Source organism: Neomonachus schauinslandi, chromosome 3, assembly GCF_002201575.2.
Source record: "Neomonachus schauinslandi chromosome 3, ASM220157v2, whole genome shotgun sequence".
NCBI classification, from domain to species: domain Eukaryota; kingdom Metazoa; phylum Chordata; class Mammalia; order Carnivora; family Phocidae; genus Neomonachus; species Neomonachus schauinslandi.
The window spans coordinates 87,431,133-87,453,624 of record NC_058405.1 but is presented as its reverse complement, the minus strand read 5'-3'; the positions used below and the strand labels follow the sequence as shown (position 1 = coordinate 87,453,624).

Genomic DNA, 22,492 nt, shown 5'->3' with positions numbered 1-22,492 from the left:
AAATGACATATCAGCTAAAGGGCTAGTATCCAAAATCTATAAAGAACTTATTAAGCTCAACACCCAAAGAACAAATGATCCAATCAAGTAATGGGAAGAAGACATGAACAGACATTTTTCCAAAGAAGACATCCAAATGGCCAACAGACACATGAAAAAGTGCTCAACATCACTCGGCATCAGGGAAATCCAAATCAAAACCTCAATAAGATACCACCTCACACCAGTCTGAATGGGTAAAATTAACAAGTCAGGAAATGACAGATGTTGGCGGGGATGAGGAGAAAGGGGAACCCTCCTACTCTGTTGGTGGGATGCAAGCTGGTGCAGCCACTCTGGAAAACAGTATGGAGGTTCCTCAAAGAGTTGAAAATAGAGCTACCATATGACCCAGCAATTGTACTACCGGGTATTTACCCCAAAGATACAAAAGTAGGGATCTGAAAGGGTTACATGCACCCCAATGTTTATAGTAGCAATGTCCACAATAGCCAAACTATGGAAAGAGCCCAAAGGTCCATCGACAGATGAATGGATAAAGAAGAAGTGGTATATATATACAATGGAATATTACATAGCCATCAAAAGGAATGAAATCTTGCCATTTGCAACGACGTGGTTGGAACTGCAGGGTATTATGCTGAACGAAATAAGTCAGTCAGAGAAAGACATGTATCATATGACCTCACTGATATGAGGAATTCTTAATCTCAGGAAACAAACCGAGGTTTGCTGGAGTAGCGGGGGGTGTGAGGGATGGGGTGGCTGGGTGACAGATACTGGGGAAGGTATGTGCTATGGTGAGCTCTGTGTATTGTGTAAGACTGTTGAATCACAGACCTGTACCTATGGAACAAATAATACATTGTATGTTAAAAAAAAGAAAAAAGAAGACGATAGCAGGAAGGGAAAAATGAAGGGGGGGAGATTGGATGGGGAGACGTACCATGAGAGACTATGGACTCTGAGAACGAAACTGAGGGTTCCAGAGGGGAGGGGGTGGGGGGATGGGTTAGCCTGGTGATGGGTATTAAAGAGTGCATGTACCGCATGAAGCACTAGGTGCTATACGCCAACAATGAATCATGGAACAGTACATCAAAAACTAACGATGTAATGTATGGTGATTACCATAACATAATAATAAAAAAAAATAGACACATGGACCAATAGAACAGAATGGGGAGCCCAGAATTACATCCCACAGATGTGTTCAATTAGTGTTTGACAAGTGAGCTAGGAATACTCAATGGGGAAAGGATTGTCTCTTCAACAAATGGTGCTGGGGAAATTGGACAGCCACATGCAAAAAAAAAAAAGAAATTGGGTCCCTATTTGTACCACTCACAAAAACTAATTCTAAATAAATTAAAAACTTAAACATAAGACGTGATACCATAAAAATCCTAAAAACACAGGGAAGTTACTCCTTGACATTGGTCTTGGCAACCATTTTTTGACTACGACACCCAAAGTACGAACAACAAGAGTAAAAATCAACAAGTGGGACTATATCAAACTAAAAACATTTCTACACAGCAAAGGAAACCATCACCAAAATAAAAATGGAATCTATGAAATGGGAAAAAATATTTGCAAACTATATATCAGATAAAAAAGCAAATATATAATTACTGTTACTTTAAGATCTTTAGTGAACTGAATAAATTCCTGCCACCCCTTCAAAAGTCTCCAAATGCAGTTTTCCCTTAAGCAGAGAATTTGTCTTGCATAATTTAATACATGTATTCCTTTGAACAAGTTAGAAAGATGGGGCTATGCTTCTCATCATGGGAGTGAATGGCAATATACATTAAGAAATAATAGAAAATAACTCGAGTAGCAAAAAGTAATATCAGAAGCAGTGTTTTTCCAGGTTTCTGGGATCATGACGACTAACCAACACATTCTATTGACAAAATTTCAGGAAATGAAAGGGGCACATATAAGTATAGAGACACATGAGACTATTCCAAAGTGAAAAGATAATTGAACAAGATGGTAACAAGTAATTCTACACAACAGCAGCTATATTACAAGAAATTGCAGTCCAGCCCACTTGTTAACTTCATTTGCTGGATGAGCTCCCCACCTTCAATTCCCTAAGAAACAAAGTCCAGGTCCTCAGCCTCATGTTATAGAAAAGTCTCAATGTATAGATTCTTTACTTTTTTGCTGTCAGACAGCCTGTTATATGTCCATGTGAAACATGATGCTGAATCACTATATTATCATGGATAAAATGATTGATATTAATATCCCATTTTCTAAAGTGGAAATTTCAGAGGTTAATGACTTGCCCAAAGCCTCACTGCTGACATGTAGCAGAACACAGTTTCCAATCAGACAGGCAGGTTTCTAAAGCCAGGCTGTCTCATGGCACCTTGAAGCCCTAGACATTCAGTTAACAATGGACCTTCTCACACAAACCCCCTCCCTTAATTTTTACAACCATCCTATAGAGTTGATATCATTTCTGCTTTCCAGATACTACTGATGAGGAAACTGAACTTTAAAGAAGTAATGATTTGACCAAGGCTGCTTAACCAGTAAGAGTTGGGGTGACACACAAATCCAGATCTTCTAACTACAGAGTGTCCATAAATATCCACACACCCATTGACTTAACCATGTCCATAAATATCCAATCTGTGTCCATAAATATCCACACACCCATTGACTTAATTAACCATCTTTAACATTTAGCTTCATGGGTTCAATTTCAGTTAAAGCACGTGTACATCCATGAATGGATTCACACCATCATCCACCTAAAAGACTGTTCAAAATGAATATTGTTTGAAAATCCTTAGAGGTAAACTTCACATACACATTCCCTAGCTAAAACCACATGTCCCCATCTTAGACCAGGCTCAGGAGCATCAGGCCCCAAGGCCAGCTTCCCTGAGTGGTATTGACCCCTAGCCTTTAATGTTTTGTCAGAGTGTAGGACTTAATCTGCACCTGCTACCAATGAAAATGGGGGGGGGGGGGCGGAAACAGAAAGCAAGAAGAAATAGTATCCAAATACCTCCTTCTTTTCAATCTTTCTTTTGCTATATCCCAGGAGGAAAAAATAATCAGAGGACAAAGGGCATCTTCAAAAGGAAATCCAGCTAAGAGGCTCAAGTTTTCATGTAATCATCTCTCCTCTTGTTGCTCATATTGTGTTTGCAGGTCTTGTGATAACTTTGTGAATCATGGGGAGCACTTCAGAGCTCTTAATTATTCCTTCATATCTTCTGCATATGTGCATATATCAAAAAGTGCCAATAGTTGAGCTGTTAGAACTTCCATTCACCCTCAGTTTCCAGAAGGCAGGGCTGGCAAGATTAGTGGCTTTAAGATGAAAGGTTGTCTCTCCTACACATTTTCCTTTTCCATCTTGCTAAAGATAGACTATGATTCTGGCAAAATGAGTCAGTGAGTAGATGAATAAGCAAATCAATGAATGAATGTATGAATAATCAGATGAATGGATATATGGATATAAGAATCTGTGTGTATTTGGAAGGAAATCTAAATTTGTTAATGATACTATTTTGACCACTTCTGGCATCAGATTGGACACAGTGAGCCTGGGGACAAGTTTATTTTCTCTCTCTAAGCCTTCATGTATCTATAGCTCTATGTATATGTCTGTGTCTGTATCTATAGCCGTATCTGTGTTTATGTCTCTCTCTCTCTCTACACACACACACACACACACACACACATATATATTTATCTATCTATATTGACATCTACCATGGTGGATTGTTATGTGTACCAGAGATAAGGTATATAAAATGACCTCACATGAAACAATAACACAGCATCTATACCTTAGACTGGGTGGTTCTTTTCTTCTTCTACATACCATGGACATTTCAAAACTGTCAGTCTTTATTTCTCTATTTATTGTGTTATTAAATAATTACTTTTCTTTGGTAATTTATCAGAGTTTGTCTATATCGGTACCGACATTTTTGGAGTTACAGGTTAACCATTTGTGCAATATTGTTATTTTTACCAATTATAATTAATGTCTTATTATCACTTTCAAAGTCAGAACCTAATAACCTTCATTTTGATTTGTTTTTCAGACTTTATAGAAAATGTAATTCTGCCTCCACTAAACATTAGAGACATGGTTATCACTGGGCTGGTTTTAGGAAATAGTCTGAAGATGAATCAGAATTCTTGAACAGAGTTTAATATTTTTGCTGCTAGAAATATTTCCTTTTCTGGATTTGGAAAATTCTTTAGAGATAATGGAAACCAAACTTCCTTCCTCTCCCCTCTCCTAATATAGTGAAACAGAAGTGCAAGCAGTAAAGTTACTTTTCCAAAGTCACATATAGAGATAGGGTAGAGAAAGTATTAAAACTGGGGATCTCGGTTGCCTGTGCTTTTCCTTTTTAGCTTAATATGCTGACAGCTGTGATCCTGCTTCTAAGTAGTACTAATTAATAATAGTTACTTTTAGTGTGGGCACTCATCACTATTGTCTAATAGATATGTGTTGGGTCATTTCTTTACTTCCTAGACCTTGGTTTCCTCCTTTACAAAAACTAGGAGGGTGAAGTAGGAGGGAAACCACATGATAGCTATGTCAAGTTATTTTTTAGCTCTGAGAATCTGTGAAGAGTAATGATGCTAATATGTGGGCAAGATTCTCAGATGACAAAAGCTTTTTGAGTCTTCCTATTTCCTTCTTTGCTTTATTTGTGAGCATGTTCAGAATGAAATTCAATGTCTAATTGCAGTAAATGTTTTAGTCTAGGTTATTAGTACAGAATGTCTGATAGATCTCAGATAGTGCTGTGCAACTTCATATGTTTGGTTGCTATTCCATAGAAACAGCCCTGCTGCTGGGATTGCTGTATTTTTCTTTTTTTTCTGATAATAAAACTGAGCCCTAGAAAATTTCTCTCCTCTCTTCTCACCTCCCATTCTTACCTGTGGTAGGTAAAACGTGTCCTCCAAACCTAATGTGAAGGCCCTCATCTCTGCATATTATTTTATTGTAAACCTCTTAAAATAATTTTTTGGCAAATAGAGGAAGCATAGAGAATTTAAAAAAAAGGAACTTCGGTTAAGTGCCTTGTATATATGGTGTGGATCATACAATCTTATCGTTGTTAATTAGGTGTATTTTACAGGTACTTTCTACATGGAGATCTGTGTACAGCAAACATTCAATGTGATACTTGTGTTTCTGAGACAGTTATCTACGCTAATATTTGTCTTGTGGGGGAGTGTGTTCTCAGTAGCTAGAAGCCTGGGCTTTGCAGTCAGACACCCTGTGTTCCTATTCTTGCTTGGTCACTTGCACATGGGTAAGCTGCTCAGTCCTGCTCATTCACTTTTCCTTCATTTCTTTTTTATTTTCATTTAATTTTATTATGTTATGTTACTCACCATACATTACATCATTAGTTTTTGATGTAGCGTTCCATGATTCATTGTTTGCATATAACACCAGTGCTCCATGCAATATGTGCCCTCCTTAATACCCATCACCAGGCTAACCCATCACCCCAACCCCTCCCCTCTAAAACCCTCAGTTTGTTTCTCAGAGTCCATAGTTTCTCATGGTTCATCTCCCCCTCTGATTCCCCCCCACCTTCATTTCTAACTTCCTTCCAATTTAGGTTATGCCAGTTTAAAATGAGGTGATGGACATTAAATACTTAGCATAAAGGGCTCCACAAATTTAGTTCCTATGATTATTAACCCCCACACTAACTCTGGGAGGAACTCTATGAGAAAGAGAAATTTTCTGGTCATTTTTATTTGCATGAGTGGAGCACTCAGGTGGATTGATTGCCCCATGTTGAGCCAAGCATCACATCGCTTGGGTGATCCTCTTCCCCATACCCCCACCCCCAGCTTTATTGAGTTATATAAGTATGATCCTCTTTTGATCGTCCTTCTAATGTCTCCTTCTTTGGGTTATGTTTTCTGAACAGAGGACAAGATTTGGACATCAGTTCAGCACAATAACACAGAGCTGACCCGTGTGCAGGGTGCGGACCCTGAGAAGCCCTATACCATGGCCTTGGATTATGGTGGCAGCATGGAGCAGCTGGAAGCCATGATTGATGGTTCAGAGCACTGTGAGCAGGAGGTAGCCTACCATTGCAGAAGGTCCCGCCTGCTCAACACGCCAGGTAAGGCTCGCCCCCACTCCTCTGCATGAGTCGCACAGGGTAACCACAGATAGGTCTGGAAAACATAGAATGTCAAGGAAAGGGGTGTTTTCCCACAAGGGAGCTGCAATGATGGTTGTTCACTGTGCAGTGGAAAGAAAGGAAGTCAGGAGAAGACTGGGGATGTACTCATCCTGGCTCTGATTCCCAGATGTGACCTAAAGGAAGCCTCTCATGGTAGCCTCTCAAGATTCCATCCTCATCTTCAAAAAGAAAATTGTGACAATACACATCCTTCAGTAGTTGAGAGAATGAGAAGTTTCGTGAGATTAATAGCACTAGGAGAGAGCACTGAACTAGACATAGACGGTGTGGAGGTGGGAAGGGAGGTTTCTGGGAAGGGGAACATTTCCCAGAATATGAGAAAGCATGAAGGATCTTGGCATATTCACCAAAGAAAAATGAGTTATGTCCAGGGCAAGAGATGCAGAGGGAAGTGGTATCAGGCAAAGGGGCCAACAGGGCAGGCAGAGACAGCCTTGTGTGTTTTCAGTATTAATGTTGCCTGGAAAGTCCAGGCCCCAATGGAAATGATTCTTTTTAGAAATAGTTTGCTTTTAGAAAAAAAAAAAAAAAAAAAGACAAACAAAAAAACTTCGATGACTGCTTACCACAACAGAAAAGGGTTTTTGCAGAATATCCAGAGGGTTTTGTCAAAGTTCAAGGATGCCCTGGGAGTCCGTCATTTTTGTGAATATCTTCATCATTTGTATCATGGCATGTGCACACACACACACATGCACAAACACACACACACACAAGCTGAGAATCATAAGGGTGTGGAATATCCAAGAATGGTGTCACAATCTGTCGCCTCAAGAAATTTACAATCTCATGCTTGGAGGTTAGGAATTTTGAAAGGCTTGAGAAGATTAGACAGTGGAATGTCAACAAAGAAGTGATAGAAGCCTAACTAAATATAACACGCCACCTCACTGATCTAGAATCTTTAGGAAAGACTTTGTTCCACATAAGTGAATTTTCCAGATAACTGTCACTTATCCCTTTAAGCACCAAAAATGTTTTCAAAGAATTTTTAACTATTTGAAATGAAAATCTTTCTCAAATGGATTACATGCTTCCCTGCCTTCTTAAACAGAGAGTTCTAAACATAAAATGTAACCTTTTCTTGATGACTCAGGATCATCATTATGAAAATCAATTATTGTACTCTCCTTGGATTCAGCCATGCTCACAGGGCTGATTAGATCTGAGGCACTGGTTGCTGTCCCTCCTCCCGGAGTTCTTAGATGGTGCTGCTTGAGAGGCTCAGTGTGTATACTTGTTCGTATTTCTCTCTGTCTTGGCTGTCAAGCCTGCACCTGTCACTCTTGGCACTATTCAGAGTACCTGTGTCTGGAAAACTAACCTACTCTCTTTTCATTGTGTTGCTTCTAGTTTTCTAAGGATCGGGTTTGATGGAATTTTAGGAAAAATGGGATTCTGTTCATTCGGACCATGGATTTCCTTTAGTCTATATATTATGTGACATCAATTTGGTAATACTATTGCTTTTGTACATGTTTTTCTTTCTTTTTTTTTTAAATTAGCTGTGATGAATTCCCTGAGTATACTCAAGTGGGTGGGCATGGATTTGGGGCAGACCATGCTAGAGTAACTTTGCCTCTTACTACTTATAGAAACTTGTGCAAGTTGCTAAATTTCCACTAGCAATTTCAGCACCTGAGCAATTTACACAAAAATCCTCAATTAATAAGGCTGATGTGAGGACTGCAGGAAAAATGTACTCTACACTCTTTTTAATGTGCCTAGTACACTCATTAGGTGTTCAACAAACACTGGGGTCTTATTTCTTTCCTCCTCCACAGCTTCCATCCCAGCAGGAAGGTCCAAATTTGCACTGCAATGAGAAACAAGCTCAAAGGATTACTTTATTTCTATTTTAATGGTGTAAATAGAATAATTATAATAATTATAACTCCTGCATGCAGATAATCTCACCACCCAGAGACTCGACTGTTGGATTTAGTTGTGCATCACTCCAGATATTTTGTGTACATTCCCATTTTGTGCACATTCACAAAAACACAGTGAAAACATACTGTCTATATGTTAGGGTTGAGAATACTCATTAATCCCCTTTTCCCCCATGGCTTATGAATCAAATGAGGTAGATGAAGGAAGACAATAGGTATGTGCAGACTGTGTCTACATTTTTTTGGTAGGCTGGCTTGCAGAACATGGTGTAGACCAGGCACTGCTTGTGTGGGGGGTGGGACTACAGACAGATAGCCCCATAGAGATGCGGCCCCAACCTCACACCCCTCAGTGCAGGGACAAGCACTGACTCAGTTGGGCTAACCTCACAGAAACAGGGGCAGAGACAACAGTGCACACCATTGTAGGCACGTGAATTCCAGAGCCAGGGCCTAGCGTACTACATTTGTTGAACTGCTATAACAAAATAAGACAGATTGACAGGCTTATAAAAAGACAGAAATTTATGCTTCATGGTTCCAGAGGCTGGAAGTCCATGATCAGTGTGCCAGGATGGGTGGATTCTGGTGAAGGCCCTCTTCAGGTCACAGACAACTCACTTTTTGTTATATCCTCACATGCCAGAAAGAGAGTGAAAGACCTTCTTGGAGTCCCTTTCAGAAGGGCACTAATCCCATTCATGAGGGTTCTACCCTCATGATCTAATCACCTCCCAGAGGCCCACCTCCTAATATCATCATATTGAGGGTTAAGTTTGTGACATATAAAGTTTGGAGGGACTTTAACATTCAGTCATTAATAGGCACACACTTGAAAAGTTGTTTTCCTCATCTTTCTAATTATTTAGGCAACCCCTTTCCCATGGGGAAGACCACAGAAAGAAGGGGAGGTGAGTAGAATCCATCTCCTCCTTCCTACCTGCTATATGGAAGAAGTGAGCAAGTCTCTCCCTTACCTGCTGAAGCCAGAGACCCCAGTGATACTGTTTTATTACCTTATTTGTCACACACACACACGCACGGTATATATATCTTTCCATATTAGTAAATATGACTCTATATCATAATGTTTATTAACAACAGAGTCTTCCATATATGGACATACCACAATGGATATATAAAATTAACACATCTATTTTGGACATTTAGTTCTCTCTCTCTCTCCCTTTTTCCAATACAGATGCTGCAAGAACATTTTTTCCACATAGATCTTTGAGAACAAAGCTGATTATATCCTTAGGATAAATTCCTTGAGGTGCCATTGCCAGGGCAAAGAGTGTACATATTTTTAAGGCTTTTGCCATATTGACTTCTGCAACATATCAAGTTTATACCAATTTATATTCCCAAGAATACTGTGGGATTGAGTACCCACTTGTCATCAACATGTATCTTATTTTCCCTTTGGTAATCTGAAAAATGCAGAAGGGGGTCAAAGACAATTAAGTTTTGTTTAATTAAAACAATGTATAGTATGATTCCCTTAGGTTATTGGAGGGAGATACTACTGGTAGCCAGGATTAGTAGAAGCTATAAAGTGTTATAAATTGAGGCGACTGTGGACTTAAATCAATAAGGAGAGAACGTGGAGGATGCTTTATTTGCTATAGATTCTCCTCTGTATTACACACAATAGATAATATAGAGAGGAAATAAAAGAAGGCAATATGAGACAAAAATAAATAACTGTTCAAATGGCCACCAATGACGAAGCATTTCTCGTGTTAGCAGCTATGTCTGGGGAGCCATATAAGCATTATCTGTAATCTAGGCAAGGGCTCTGCACAGTAAGGGTAGTTACCCCTGTCTGGTATTTCAGGAAACAGAACCTCAGAGATGGGAATGTGCTTGATTAATACCACTCAGCTGGGAAGGGGCAAATCAGGTTCTTGGCCCGGGCTTCACCTGTGGTCAAAGCAAGGCTGCTATTTCTGATACACCCTGCAAATCTCAAAGAGCCAGAAGTTTCTATGATCTTCCTTATTTTGTAAGAAAAGGTAGATAAAGAGAGAGAAGAGGAGCTAGAGCTCCCTCTTCTAAGGCCCTATGATTGTCTGGGCAGCTTGAATTATAGCAAATTCCTGGGTAGCTACAAAAAGTTTGCAGCATCCTTGCTGAGGTGCAAGAGATTCCAAGGCTCACGCACCCCTTCCCAGGTTGGCCCGGAGGACTCCCAAAACAGCATTCCCAGAGCCTCTTTCTGTCTGCTCTCAGCTCTGGCTTTGGTTTCATTCATCTAGGAGCAGCAAAGGGAGAAGGTAAAGGAAGACAGGAAGGCTAAGTTCAGGCCTGGTTGGTTCACCACTGTGTATTTTTCATTCAGCCAGTGACTGAACCATGACACTGTCATTTTCTGACAGTTTCCTCTGATATTCTTCCCCCGAGCTGCTGATAAGTGCCAGCCAATGGAATGTGTCATCTGTCTCTTTAACTGAAGGTTTATGCTAGAAACTCTCTGAAGGACCAGAATTCCAAGCCACAAGGGTCCCTGGGAAAGGTGTCTTTGCTACTTCCATGCATCTTTGTAGTTGTCTTCCCTATGCATCTACTTATTACCCTGAGGGCCTGCAGTCCTGTGCTACAGAGAAGTTTCCAGGAATCATTAGCCTGCCCGTGCTCAGAGCACTTTGTCACCAGGAACAAGGGCTGCCCTGGTTGAACCCAAGCCTTTATCACTGTCAGCATCTTCATAGGAATTTTGCCTGAGGCCGGGGCCTTGAAGGTAACATGTGGTGAGCATATGCAATAAAATAGAACTCAGCTCAGGAAACACTCACACAGAAGATGCAGAAAGAAATATTGAATCCACAGTCTGGAGGATGCTTTAATCATGTGGCCAATTAGCTCTATAACCCACAACTTTCCTCTGCAAGGAAGACAAGATTGAAAAGGGCATCGGAAGGTAATCAGTTGGGGAAGCCCAATGCCCAGGTCCCTGCTGGGAATGAGGATGGAAAGTCCTGCCTATTCCAAAACTCTCTTCCATAGTCTCCATGGCACTAAGAATAACCTCATTAGATCTTCTCATTGGGGTGTACCTGGTGTATGTATCTTTTGTACTTACCACTCTGTGAAGTAAAAGATTATTTGGTAATATCCTCCCCAATAAAGCTGCGAGCTCTCTAAGGCAGAGGTAAGAAGTCATATATGAAACATGAAACCACTAAAATGGTTTGGAAATACATATGAATATTGAGACTCCATTACTTTGAAATCTAATAGCCATAGGACAGTTTGAGCTGGAGTTTACTTTAGTTCTGAAAAGAAAGCATTTGCCAAGCAAATCAGTCATGCAAACAAGTTTGCCATGAGGATTAGGTTCCTCAATAAAACTAATTATTCAGTGCTATAGAGTGCTACAGAGTCCTCAGTTTCCTACCTGTAATGGCAAACATCATTCTTATTCATACATACATTCATTCATTCATTCATTCATTCATGCAGGCAGTCACTTGAGTGGTTTCCACGTGGGGTCAACGGCTTTATTGTTTTAGCTAGTTGTGTTTCCATGGATTTGAAAGCACTGAAATTTTATTTATTTATTTGTTCTATTTCTTTTTTTAGAGAGGGGGAGGGGGAGGAGGGGAAGAGAGAGAGAAAGAGAATCTCAAGCAGGCTCCATGCCCAGCACAGAGCCTGACATGGGCTCCATCTAATGACCCTGGGATTATGACCTGAGACAAAATCAGGAGTTACATGCTTAACCAACTGAACCACCCAGATGCCCCTGAAATCCTGTTTCTTTTAAAGTCTTCCAAACTTCCTATTTTCTTCTTTTCCCTCAATTAATGATATTTTTGTGAGTATATGGCTAACTGGCTATATATATAATATGTGATATATAGTTTGATTATATATAAATATATAGTGTAACATGTATGAATATATATACACACTATGCACTATAGGGTACATACTATATAATATATATTGTGGAATTGTATATATACGTATTATATATTTTTTGTATGTCCAAATGTATCTGTAAATGCACTTGTGTGTATAAACCCTCATGCCCATCCATAATATTTGGCTTCAGATGTGTACAAACAAATGATCAGACTTAGAAATCTAGGTAAGGAATTGTGATGGAGAAAAGTCAAATTATAGGTAGAAAAAAAGTAGCTTTTCAGGATACTCTGGGGTTTATTAAACTTAAAACTCTTTGTCCCCAATATTTGTACCAAACATTATCAATTAACAGATGATTACATTTTCTTTCAAACAATAAGTATTTATTGATTTTAATTGTGACTAAATTATTTTGTCACATACTTTTCTGTCCATTGGGAATGAAATACTTAAAAAATGGAGTTCCTGCTTGCCTCATTGTAGCAGGGGTATGAGAGAGACAGACCAAACACACACGTGCACCCCCACCCCAAAACATATTCAGTTCATGATGAACATAAGGAAGAAAAGTCAAAAAGCAAAAGAAGCCTGAAAATGACCAGGCACAGGGAATTCTACTTCATAAAGGGGTAGAAAAGCCTCCTGGGCTAGGAAGGGGGCACCATAGAGTCCTGGATGAAGGGAGGGTGTGAGCCATGTGATATCTGGGACAGAAGATTCTAGGCAGAGGAATAGCAAGAGGGCCTGTGTGGCTAGTGGAGAGAGAAGAAGGAGTTAGGGTGATAGGAGAATGAAGCTGGGGTGTCCAGAGACCAGATCATGACAAGCCTAGTGCTATGGATTTTATGCTATGTGTGCAAGGAAGTCACTGGAACACTGAAGCAAAAGATTACTCTTCCTCTTCCTGTTTCAAATCCAAAAGCTAATGTCAGTTTATTTAAGTCAGGCTAAACTGGGTATCCATAATTTGCTAAATCCATAGATGTTTTAGGTCACTCCCTGTGCCTGGTGAACTAGAAATAGCTATGAGCTCCCTGAGGACAGAAACCTTGTCTTATACAGCCCTGATCCCCACAGTCTAGCTCAGCACTGTCAACAAAAGCCTTAGAGGCCCCTCTGGTTACTTCTGATTCATGGCAGTACTTTTGTATTTGTTCCCCCAATTATACTGAGTTGAGATTGCATTGGCCCCTTCACCTACTATTTTATTATTTCCTACTTACCCCCACCACACTCACAAATCCTAGAGATCTCAGTTGGGGCTGGAACCCTTGTCCTCTGCAGCACACACCCTCCCTCCCTTCCTTCAATCCTCTGTCCTTCCTTCCCTTCCTGCAACACACACACACACACACACACTAGATAGATGATAGATAGATAGATAGATAGATAGATAGATAGATAGATAGATAGATAGCACTGATCCCAAAGTCCATCATGGTCCTTTAATTATGCCATGTTGTCACCAATACTACTTAAAACAAGAAGAAAAATCTCACAGTGGGAAGGAAAATAAGAAGAAGAGGATTCAGGTACCCAAGAAAAGGTTCATTTTTTATTTTGATTTTCAATTGTTATATAACAAACCACCATAAAACTTAGTGGTTTAAAGTGATGGTAATATCCATCTTGCCCACTCATCTGCAGTTTGGTCAGGTGCAGGTAGCACGTACACACCTTTGCTCCAGCCTGGGTCACCAGAGGCTGGGTGGAGCTGGGTCTGTGGTCATCCAAGGGTTCACTCACTCAGTTGGCATGGCTTTTGGCTGGGTCCTCAGTTGGGCATGTGGTCTTTCCATGTGGCTGCTTGGTTTTCTCATAACACAGTAGCTGGGGCTCAGGGATAAACATCCCAAGAGAGGGAGAGGGGCAGGTGGGACCTATACTGCATTTTCTTACCTAGTGTTGAAAGTCATGCATTATTAATTCTGCCACTTTCTAATTATTAGAAGATGGTCAGTCAGGCTAGCCCACATTGAATGGGAAGCAAATTCCATTCCATCTTTTCATGGGGTGAGTGTATGAACATGTTTTAAGACTGCCATGTCTTCTTCAAAATTTTGCATGGATAGTCAACTAGTCTAAGGAAATAGAGCAAATGGAGGACAGAATCAGGAGTTAAACTCACGTCTCTCCAACTGAGGGCAGGAGCTTGCACTCTGATGTCCTGCTGGCCATTGATGAGTCAGTTCTAGCTTAGGCTAGAAATGTGTCTGTCTCTCCATTTTTCCCTCTTAGGGACTTTTGTTACCCTTAAAGTAGTATGGCTAAAATGTATTTATAAGAGTTTGCCATGGGTCTTAAAAATATAAAGAGACTATCACATGAATCAAGTCAGTGCATTTTACTGTGCATGAAAGCCACCTTTCCGAATGTCCTAATAATTCACTCTTGGTGTTTTGCTAGGGACATAAAGTCAAAATTAGAAGTGGGTGGATTTTACAAAAAAGACATACACCTTAGTGGAGCTAGAGATGTGGGTGTGTATCTAAGGAAAATAAAAACTATCCCACATAAATTCAAGAGATGATATGTACCTGGTTGCAAATGAATTGCTTTCCAGACCATTAATTATTTCAGTAGTCACCGTGGTTTGCTCAAGAATCAACTTTTGGACCCCATATGAGATAGAGTTTTTATTTTTCTCACTGCTCTATGAAAGACTGTGTTTGCTTAGTTTATCTTGAATGTACTTATAGGAAAAAGGGCAACTTTTACATCAACATGGATGGGACTGGAGGAGATTATGCTAAGTGAAATAAGTCAAGCAGAGAAAGTCAATTATCATATGGTTTCACTTATTTGTGGAACATAAAGAATATCATGGAGGACATTAGGAGAAGGAAGGAAAAAATGAAGGGGGGCGGGGATCGGAGGGAGAGATGAACCATGAGAGACTATGGACTCTGAGAAACAAACAGGGTTTTAGAGGGGAGGGGGGTGGGGGGATTGGTTAGCCGGGTGATGGGTATTAAGGAGGGCATGTACTGCATGGAGCACTGGGTGTTATACGAAAACAATGGATTGTGGATCACCACATCAAAAACTAATGATGTATTGTATGGTGACTAACATAACATAATAAAATTAAAAAAAAAAAAATCAGGCAAAGGATCCAGGGCCTGAAGTAAACACACAATTAAAAAAAAAAAAATTAAGAGAAAAAAAAGGTTCTATTTTCTAATCTTACGTCATAGTATAGTGGCAGCAACATGAAAAGAGCATGAATTTTGGAATTACAGAAAATTGTATGAAATTTTACTTTTTCTACTTCTTAGCTCTGAGAATGTGAGCATGTTACATGAACTTTCTGAGCCTCACTTTCCTTATCTGTAAATGTAATAAGATAGATGCTGTGCCTTGCTTATAGTAGACATTCAAAATATTACGGTTATTTTAGTCAGTCAGGATTTTATCATACTTTCAAAAGAGCAAGGAGAATATTATTTCTCTTAGCTACCAGGAGAGGTTCTCAGAATCCAGCTATATGTCTCGTGAAAAAGTTGAATTTGGGGATCTGCCTCTTGTTGGTTTATGGGCATACTTGCTTTTAAACTGCAGTTTGGGTATTTGCAAATGTGATATTTACCCACCTAATAGCACTATTGAAAGTGTTAAAGTTAAGTCTATGCCTACCACCCCCCACTGCCAACCACTCAACTCCACTCATCTTTCTATTTTTCTCATTCCAATAAATGACCCCATCTAGTTTCTCAAGAGCAAAGTCTAGGGCTCCTTCCCTCTTTATCATTCCCTTTCCTATCCAGCATATCAACAAATACTCAAACTCATCAGTCAGAGAAGACTTTGACCCCAGCCTCTTCCCTTATTTCCACTGCTACCACTTAAGTTCAGACCTCATCATCTCCAGACTGGACAAGTGCATCGCATCCCTGCTCCTCTCCTATCCCACCGTTATCCCACCTCCCTACAGTTTCTATCTCACACAGCAGACAATGTGATGATCTTTCCAAAATGAGATTATATAAATCTGACTTTAAACCCTTCCCAGTGCCCTTGAAACTCCTTACCGACTCCTTACCATGGCCTACAGAGCTCTCCTCTCCCCAGTTCCTGTTCTCCCACCTGCTTCCTAAAAATAGCCCTATATCCTTTTATTCTGCTCCTCGCCAAACTAGCCCTCTACAGCTTAAACTGATACAATAGCTGCTCTCTCTATTCAAAACTTTCATTCCTCTTCCCATGCTTAGCTCTCAACTTAAATTTTATATACAACTGAAGTATAGACTCTTTATCACTTCATCCTATTTTAGTATTCTGTGTAGAGTTTATTACTACCTAATATTTTTTTTGTTTGTTTACTGTATACCTCTGTCAGCAGAATGTTAGCTCCATGAGGGAGAGAGCTTTTTTGACTCATTCAGCATTTTATGCCCCACAATGCCTAGAAGAGTAGCTGACACCTAGCAAATATTTAGTAAGTAGTTGCTGAATGAATACAAGATTCCACCTTAATTAATAGTATCACTAATGTCCATATTATGTCAGAAGACCCATGATAAAACAAATGCATTTTGCTAAGCCTGCTGCAGAAACCCTTGCAAGCAGAGAGCAGTTTGTGAGTGGGCAGGGTGGGACTGAGAGGTGGGAGGCACTGTCCCACTTCTGGCTCCAACACAGACTCTCTGTGACCTTGAGCAACTTACTTACATTTTAATGGGCCTCAAGTTTCTTTTCTTTAATCCTAGTGGGTTATATTTGATTTTCTCCAAGTGTCCTTCCCACCATGACACTTTATGACTATACTAACCACTACAAAGTGAATTAAAATACACATTACAGTTTATCACTTTCTTGTTACCATAGGAACTAGAGGAGTTGGTAAAACAAACACTAAAAAAAAAAAAAAAAAAGACTTTTCTGACTTTAAGACAATGAAATATGGTAATTTATTTATATAGTAGGTGACATTTTTAATACCTTCATGCACCCGATCCTCTCCTCAGAACCTATTTTCCATATGGTAATACTGATTTGTGCAGAGAAGATGTGAAACTTCCCCAAGATCATAACAAGTCAAGAGAAGCAGAGATAACAGTTTCTTACCTTAGAGTATGCATGTATGTATTAGAGTATTCACTTTATAAACATTTCGGTGGTTGTGAGGTAGTATAGAAATGTTATGATACCAACTGCACTGATGAGTCCTGCCAGTCTACACAGAATTTGTGCATAATGGCATCTCATCTTGTTATGGAGAGTAGGGGCTGATGTTGGATTTCCGTCCTGCCTGGGCTCTCACTATAAGCATGCCAAAGGGAAGGCAACAGTGTGCCAATGAAGAGCCCAGGCTTGGTTTGCCTTGGCTCAAGCACTTGGTCTATTGTGTGTCAGCCATGTGACCTCAGAATAGGTACTCAACATCTGCCAGCCTCAGTTTCCCAATCTCTAAGCCTGAAGAAAACAAAAAATAAATTAATTGTACCCACATCATTTCTAAAGATGAAAATGGTTGGAAATTTGCACTCTATAATTTAAGTTCCTAATTTACCTAAGTTCATTTGAAATGACAGAGGTGTCTTTCTATACCTAAATCCTATGGTCCTCTCACTTTTGCTGAGAGACAGGAATGCATTATGGCATTTTTATTCCTCCATGCTTTCCTGCGTGTGTGTGTGCACACATGTATTCCTATGTGTGCCTGTGTGTGTGCATGCATGTGTGCGTGCCCAAGTGCAAGCATGTGTGTGTGTAGGATTTGATGAGAAATACCAAGCAGTGTGCTGGGTGGTGTACACATGTCAAACCATCATCTTAGTATATACAGTGGAAACATTTTAGGCTCTAAAGCTATAGATAGATAGATAGATAGATAGATAGATAGATAGAAAGAAATAGATAGATGATTGATAGATGATAGATAGATAGATAGATGATAGATAGATAGATCAATGATAGATGATAGATAGATCGATGATAGATAGATAAAAATAAAAATACTGAACTCCCCCATTCTGCCACCTCCCAGTTGAGTAACCATTGTCAGGCCATATAACCAAAGTCTGAGCCACGTTTTCTCATCTACAAAGTAGGTAATACATTAAACCCAGCTTGTAGATAATTTCCGGGTTTGTAATGCATATGTAGAGGGGTTGGCCATAGTGGCTACTACCATTTAAGGAGCCTGCGCCCTTGTCAGTGGAATTAGAGACAATATTTATAAGTCAGAAAAATGGAGAGTGCTCTGGAAAGGAAAAATCAATTCTACTTAAATGAATCTCAGAGATCTTCTGTAGAAAAGAATCACTTCTTTTCAGACACAGCATGGGTAGGAGTCACTGTGAAGGGGAAGGGCATGGAGGGAGACCATTCTTACGGAATGGGGGAGAATCCTATTTAAGAATGAAGCAGTTGAGGCTGTTGCTGCTTATTTCAGTGAGGAGGCAGGAAGGATGGGAAAGAAGATGGGTAGGAAGGAGGGAGGGCCTTCTCTGTTGTAGATACTTTGCAACATGCTTTTGTAGATGAACTCTGTTACCTCCACTGAACTAAGACTGGAGACCGATATAATAGGAAGATTAGCCATGTGACTGTAGAGAAAACTGACTGAGGAGACTACAGACAAGGAGACAAGTTAGGTCTATCTCTCTGGTCAAGGAAAGAGGTAAGAAGCGTGAAGTCATAGAAATAAGAAGGGAAACAAATGAATGATTGCTCTTGATGGACAAAATAGACTTAAGCAATGCCATTCAATGGAAACGTTGCAATTTTCTAGTAGCTACATTATAAACATACAAAGAAAGAGACGAAATGAATTTTAATAGTATGTTTTATTTGTGACAAATAACCAAAATAATATTCAATGCGTGATTAACAAAAGAAAATTATTAAGATTTATTTTACATTATTTTTTTCCAAATCTTCAAAATCTGGTGTGCATTTTGCATTTACAACACATTTTAGTTCATATTGACCACATTTTAAGAGCTGAATAATTACATGTGGCTAGTGACTACTATATTGGATAATGCAGGTCAAAAATGCTTTCATTCTGGATAAGGCTTCCAATGCAAGACCAATAAACAGGAAAGTTGGAGTTAAGAGGCTGGAGGGAGTTGATTCTAGTAGGGAATAAATTAGATTTTGTACTAAATATGTTGATTTGGAGATATGGGGTGGGCAGTCAGGTCAACAGGTGGTGCTGAAGCCTGAGGTCAGAGGTCAGAATTGATAGGGAGGCCAGGGACCAGAGTAGGAGGCATCAGGTCCATTAAGTAGCACAGTAGGGGCATGTTGCTGAGAGGAAGCAGGTGTGTGTGTGGGGGGGGGGTGGTAGAAGAAAGCTATAAGCAGTGAGAATGGGGACCTGAGCTCATGTGATAAAGGAAGCACTGTGGGAGACAAGCAATACCTGAGTCTTGAAGCTCACATAAGTGCAGAGAGCAAAGTTTCTAAGCAACAGCTATAGGTATATTTTAGGGGGGATCTCTGCAGCTCTAAGGATGGATTACTATAAAGAATACTATACTCTCACAGTCTGGAAGTTTGGTGTAAAGGCATAGAGGGGTCCCAAAGACCCTGCATCCAGATGTGGAAGACCAGCCACCAAGAGAATAAAGAAATACCATTATTACTCATTATTATAACAATAAAAACCCCAACAGTGATGTCAGCACCTGCCATCTGGTAACATATGTGTATGATCATACATATGTATACAGATATATACATACATATATATATGCATATATATGTGTATATGTATATTTACACACACACAAATTTAAATTCTCACATCAAACACTGAATAAGGTGTTATTATTCCAGGTATATGAATGAGGGAATGGAGACTTCAAGGTAAAGTAACTTGCCATAGGTCTTATAGGGAGGATCCAAATTCAAGTAGCTCTAACTTCAAAGCTAATGCCCCTGAAAATCAAGGACAGATGTCAAGAGAAGATGAAGGGAAAGCAGGATTAAGATCCCGAGTCCAGATACCTTGTTCTGGGTGCTGGTTCTGCCAATGAGGAAAGATATGTTTACTGAAGAGAGCACATCAGTGTAGGCTACATGTAGCTGGTTAAAATATGTCATGTGTATATACATATGCAAAACAAAACTTACTTATATATACCTATAAATGATACGTATACAAATCCTTGCTTATATATACCCGTATGTGATATGTATACAAACCTTTACTTATACTTATCTTTATATGATATGTGTACATACATATTATGTATATATGCATTTTTCTTTTCAGGTTCCTAGTAATCCCCATGTAGGAGACATTTAAACTACTTGGAAAAAAAGAAAGTGACAATTTTAGCATTAAGCCTAGATTTTAAATCTAATAGCTTTAATGTGCCAGGATTCTTAATACGTGTTTTTAGTTCCTGGTATAGATGGATTGTAAAACCATCTCATTTAATCTTTACGATCCCATAAGTCAAAGGTTTTTACTGATAAACAAACAGAGGGTCAAAGATGTAAAGTAAGAACCACATGACCCTACCCATATCTGAAAAAAGATACAAAAAAGTCTAATAATACCTGTTGTGATTAAATTCAGTTTGATGGACAAATGAAAACAATCCTTGTTTTAGTCTGACAAGTCCCCAGCTACTAAGATGCCAGTTATACAACATTCCCTTGAACTGAATCAAGTCAAGACCGCATTTTGCCTAGTAAACCAGTATTATGTATACAGTCAAGTAACTACAAAACCTATCTGGGCAATCATTTCATAAGGTATGCCCAAGAATAGAAAACTAATTCTCTCTGTGTACACGTCACTGACAGGGGAAAAAGGTCAGATAAGGAGAAAATCAGAAATGAATTTGCTGACACTCTAACAATGCATCTGTATATTCAGCAAAGATTTTGGAAAGTTTAGAGAAGATAAGATGTCACAATATTGGAGTAACTGCAGAAACCACCTTGGGAGTATTAAGATAGAGAAAGAAAGGAGGGAAGGAAGGAAGGAAAGAAGGGAGGGAGGGAGGGAGGAAGGAAAGGAAGAAGGAGGGAAGGAAGGAAGGAAGGAAGGAAGGGGAAAAAGAGAGAAAATAAGCGGTGAGGGAGAGGGTGAATGGCATAGAGAGAGAGGATGAGAGAGAGAGGGAAAATAAAGAAAACCTTCTGGGCAATTGTCTCTGAATTAGAATACTGTATTTTGTCTCATTGTGTATCTTGAATAAAGTTGAATAGATTCTCAACTTGGAGGCATGATCCTAGGCAAAAAGCCCTATGTGATCTTCCCAAGGGCATCAAGTTATGATGTTGAAAACAAGAGTCTATGACAATAGACATGACATGACAACTATTGTAAACAACTTATCCTACAATGAGCTTCTTAAAGGGAGAAATGAATATGGTGGCAGTAGGAGCCCAGGGATGGCAATTTGTTGGCAGCTGAGAGGCACAGAAAACATTCATTTCCTCAGTGGCTGAACTGAAATAAAAATTCTTTTTCATGTGAGTCTTTTCCATCTCTGAGTTTTTAAGAATAACTACTTGGTCTTACTCATTTCTGAACATTTCTAGAGCCTTGCCTGATGCCTGACACAAAGTAGGTGCTCAAAATTATTTCTTGTATGTGAAAATCATCTAAGAATATGATTTTTAAAAAGTACTTTGAAAATAATAATTGGCATTCCTATATCAGACAGGATAGGTTAAATATCTGATGACCAGATACTCATCAGGGAGTGGCAGGGTGGCTCTCCTCTGTGTCTTTTCCCTCCATGACCCAGAGTGATGGAGTGGCTTCCCTCAGGTGTAGCTGGTCACCTTGGAAGAGAAAAAGAGAGCTCTGGAGTGCTTCAATCCTGCTACAGCTTGGAGTGACATATGTCACTTCTGCTTACAATTCATGGCCCAGAATGAAATACTTAGGGGAGGGAAAATAATTTCCCCTCAAAACTTTGCATTTCTTGGCTAAGACCACTTTAAGAAAAGACGGATGAAAAAGAGAAAAACAGAAGTTTATCAACGTGTATCTCATGTATACATAGGATATGCCCAGGGAAAAATGAACAGTTCAAAGAAATGGCTTACAACTCCAGCTTATAAGGTACCTTCAATGAAGAAGAGTAAATCTGTGGAGAAATGATAAGACAAAGGAAACCACTTTTAGTTTCCCTTAGAGAGAGATAAAGGCTAGTTAGTAAAATCTGTTATGTAGATTCCTCGGGTGCCATTGCTAGGTTGAGAGGATCTAAAGTTGTTTCAAAATGGTTAACTTTTGTCCTCCTGGCAAAGAAGGGAGGAGGGATACCTTTGTATATTTGTGCCCTGCTTTCAGGCAAATTTAGGGAGGGCAGGGAGCTTTGTTTGTTTCTACTTCTCAGTTACCTTCAGCTTAAAATAATCCTTAGGGCAAATGGCATATTTTGAAGTGGCATATTGTGCTAGCCTTTAAATACCTATAACTCCAAGGGGACCAAGAAGTATAATGCCACCATATGCCCGGGAGGTGAAGAAGAAGAAATAATTGGTGCATAGATTCAATGTCTATCACAC

At 39.5% G+C, this 22,492-nt stretch overlaps 1 protein-coding gene across 2 annotated transcripts in view; it reads left to right on the top strand.

Moving 5' to 3' along the window:
- The window catches only part of CNTNAP5 (contactin associated protein family member 5), an 820,459-nt gene that overhangs the window by 577,573 nt on the left and 220,394 nt on the right, over positions 1 to 22,492 (top strand). For both annotated transcript variants that reach the window (XM_021695826.1, XM_044913255.1), the window contains exon 13: positions 5,955 to 6,155. In XM_021695826.1, the coding sequence (XP_021551501.1) occupies positions 5,955 to 6,155 (201 nt within the window). The remainder of the gene's footprint in view (positions 1 to 5,954; positions 6,156 to 22,492) is intronic.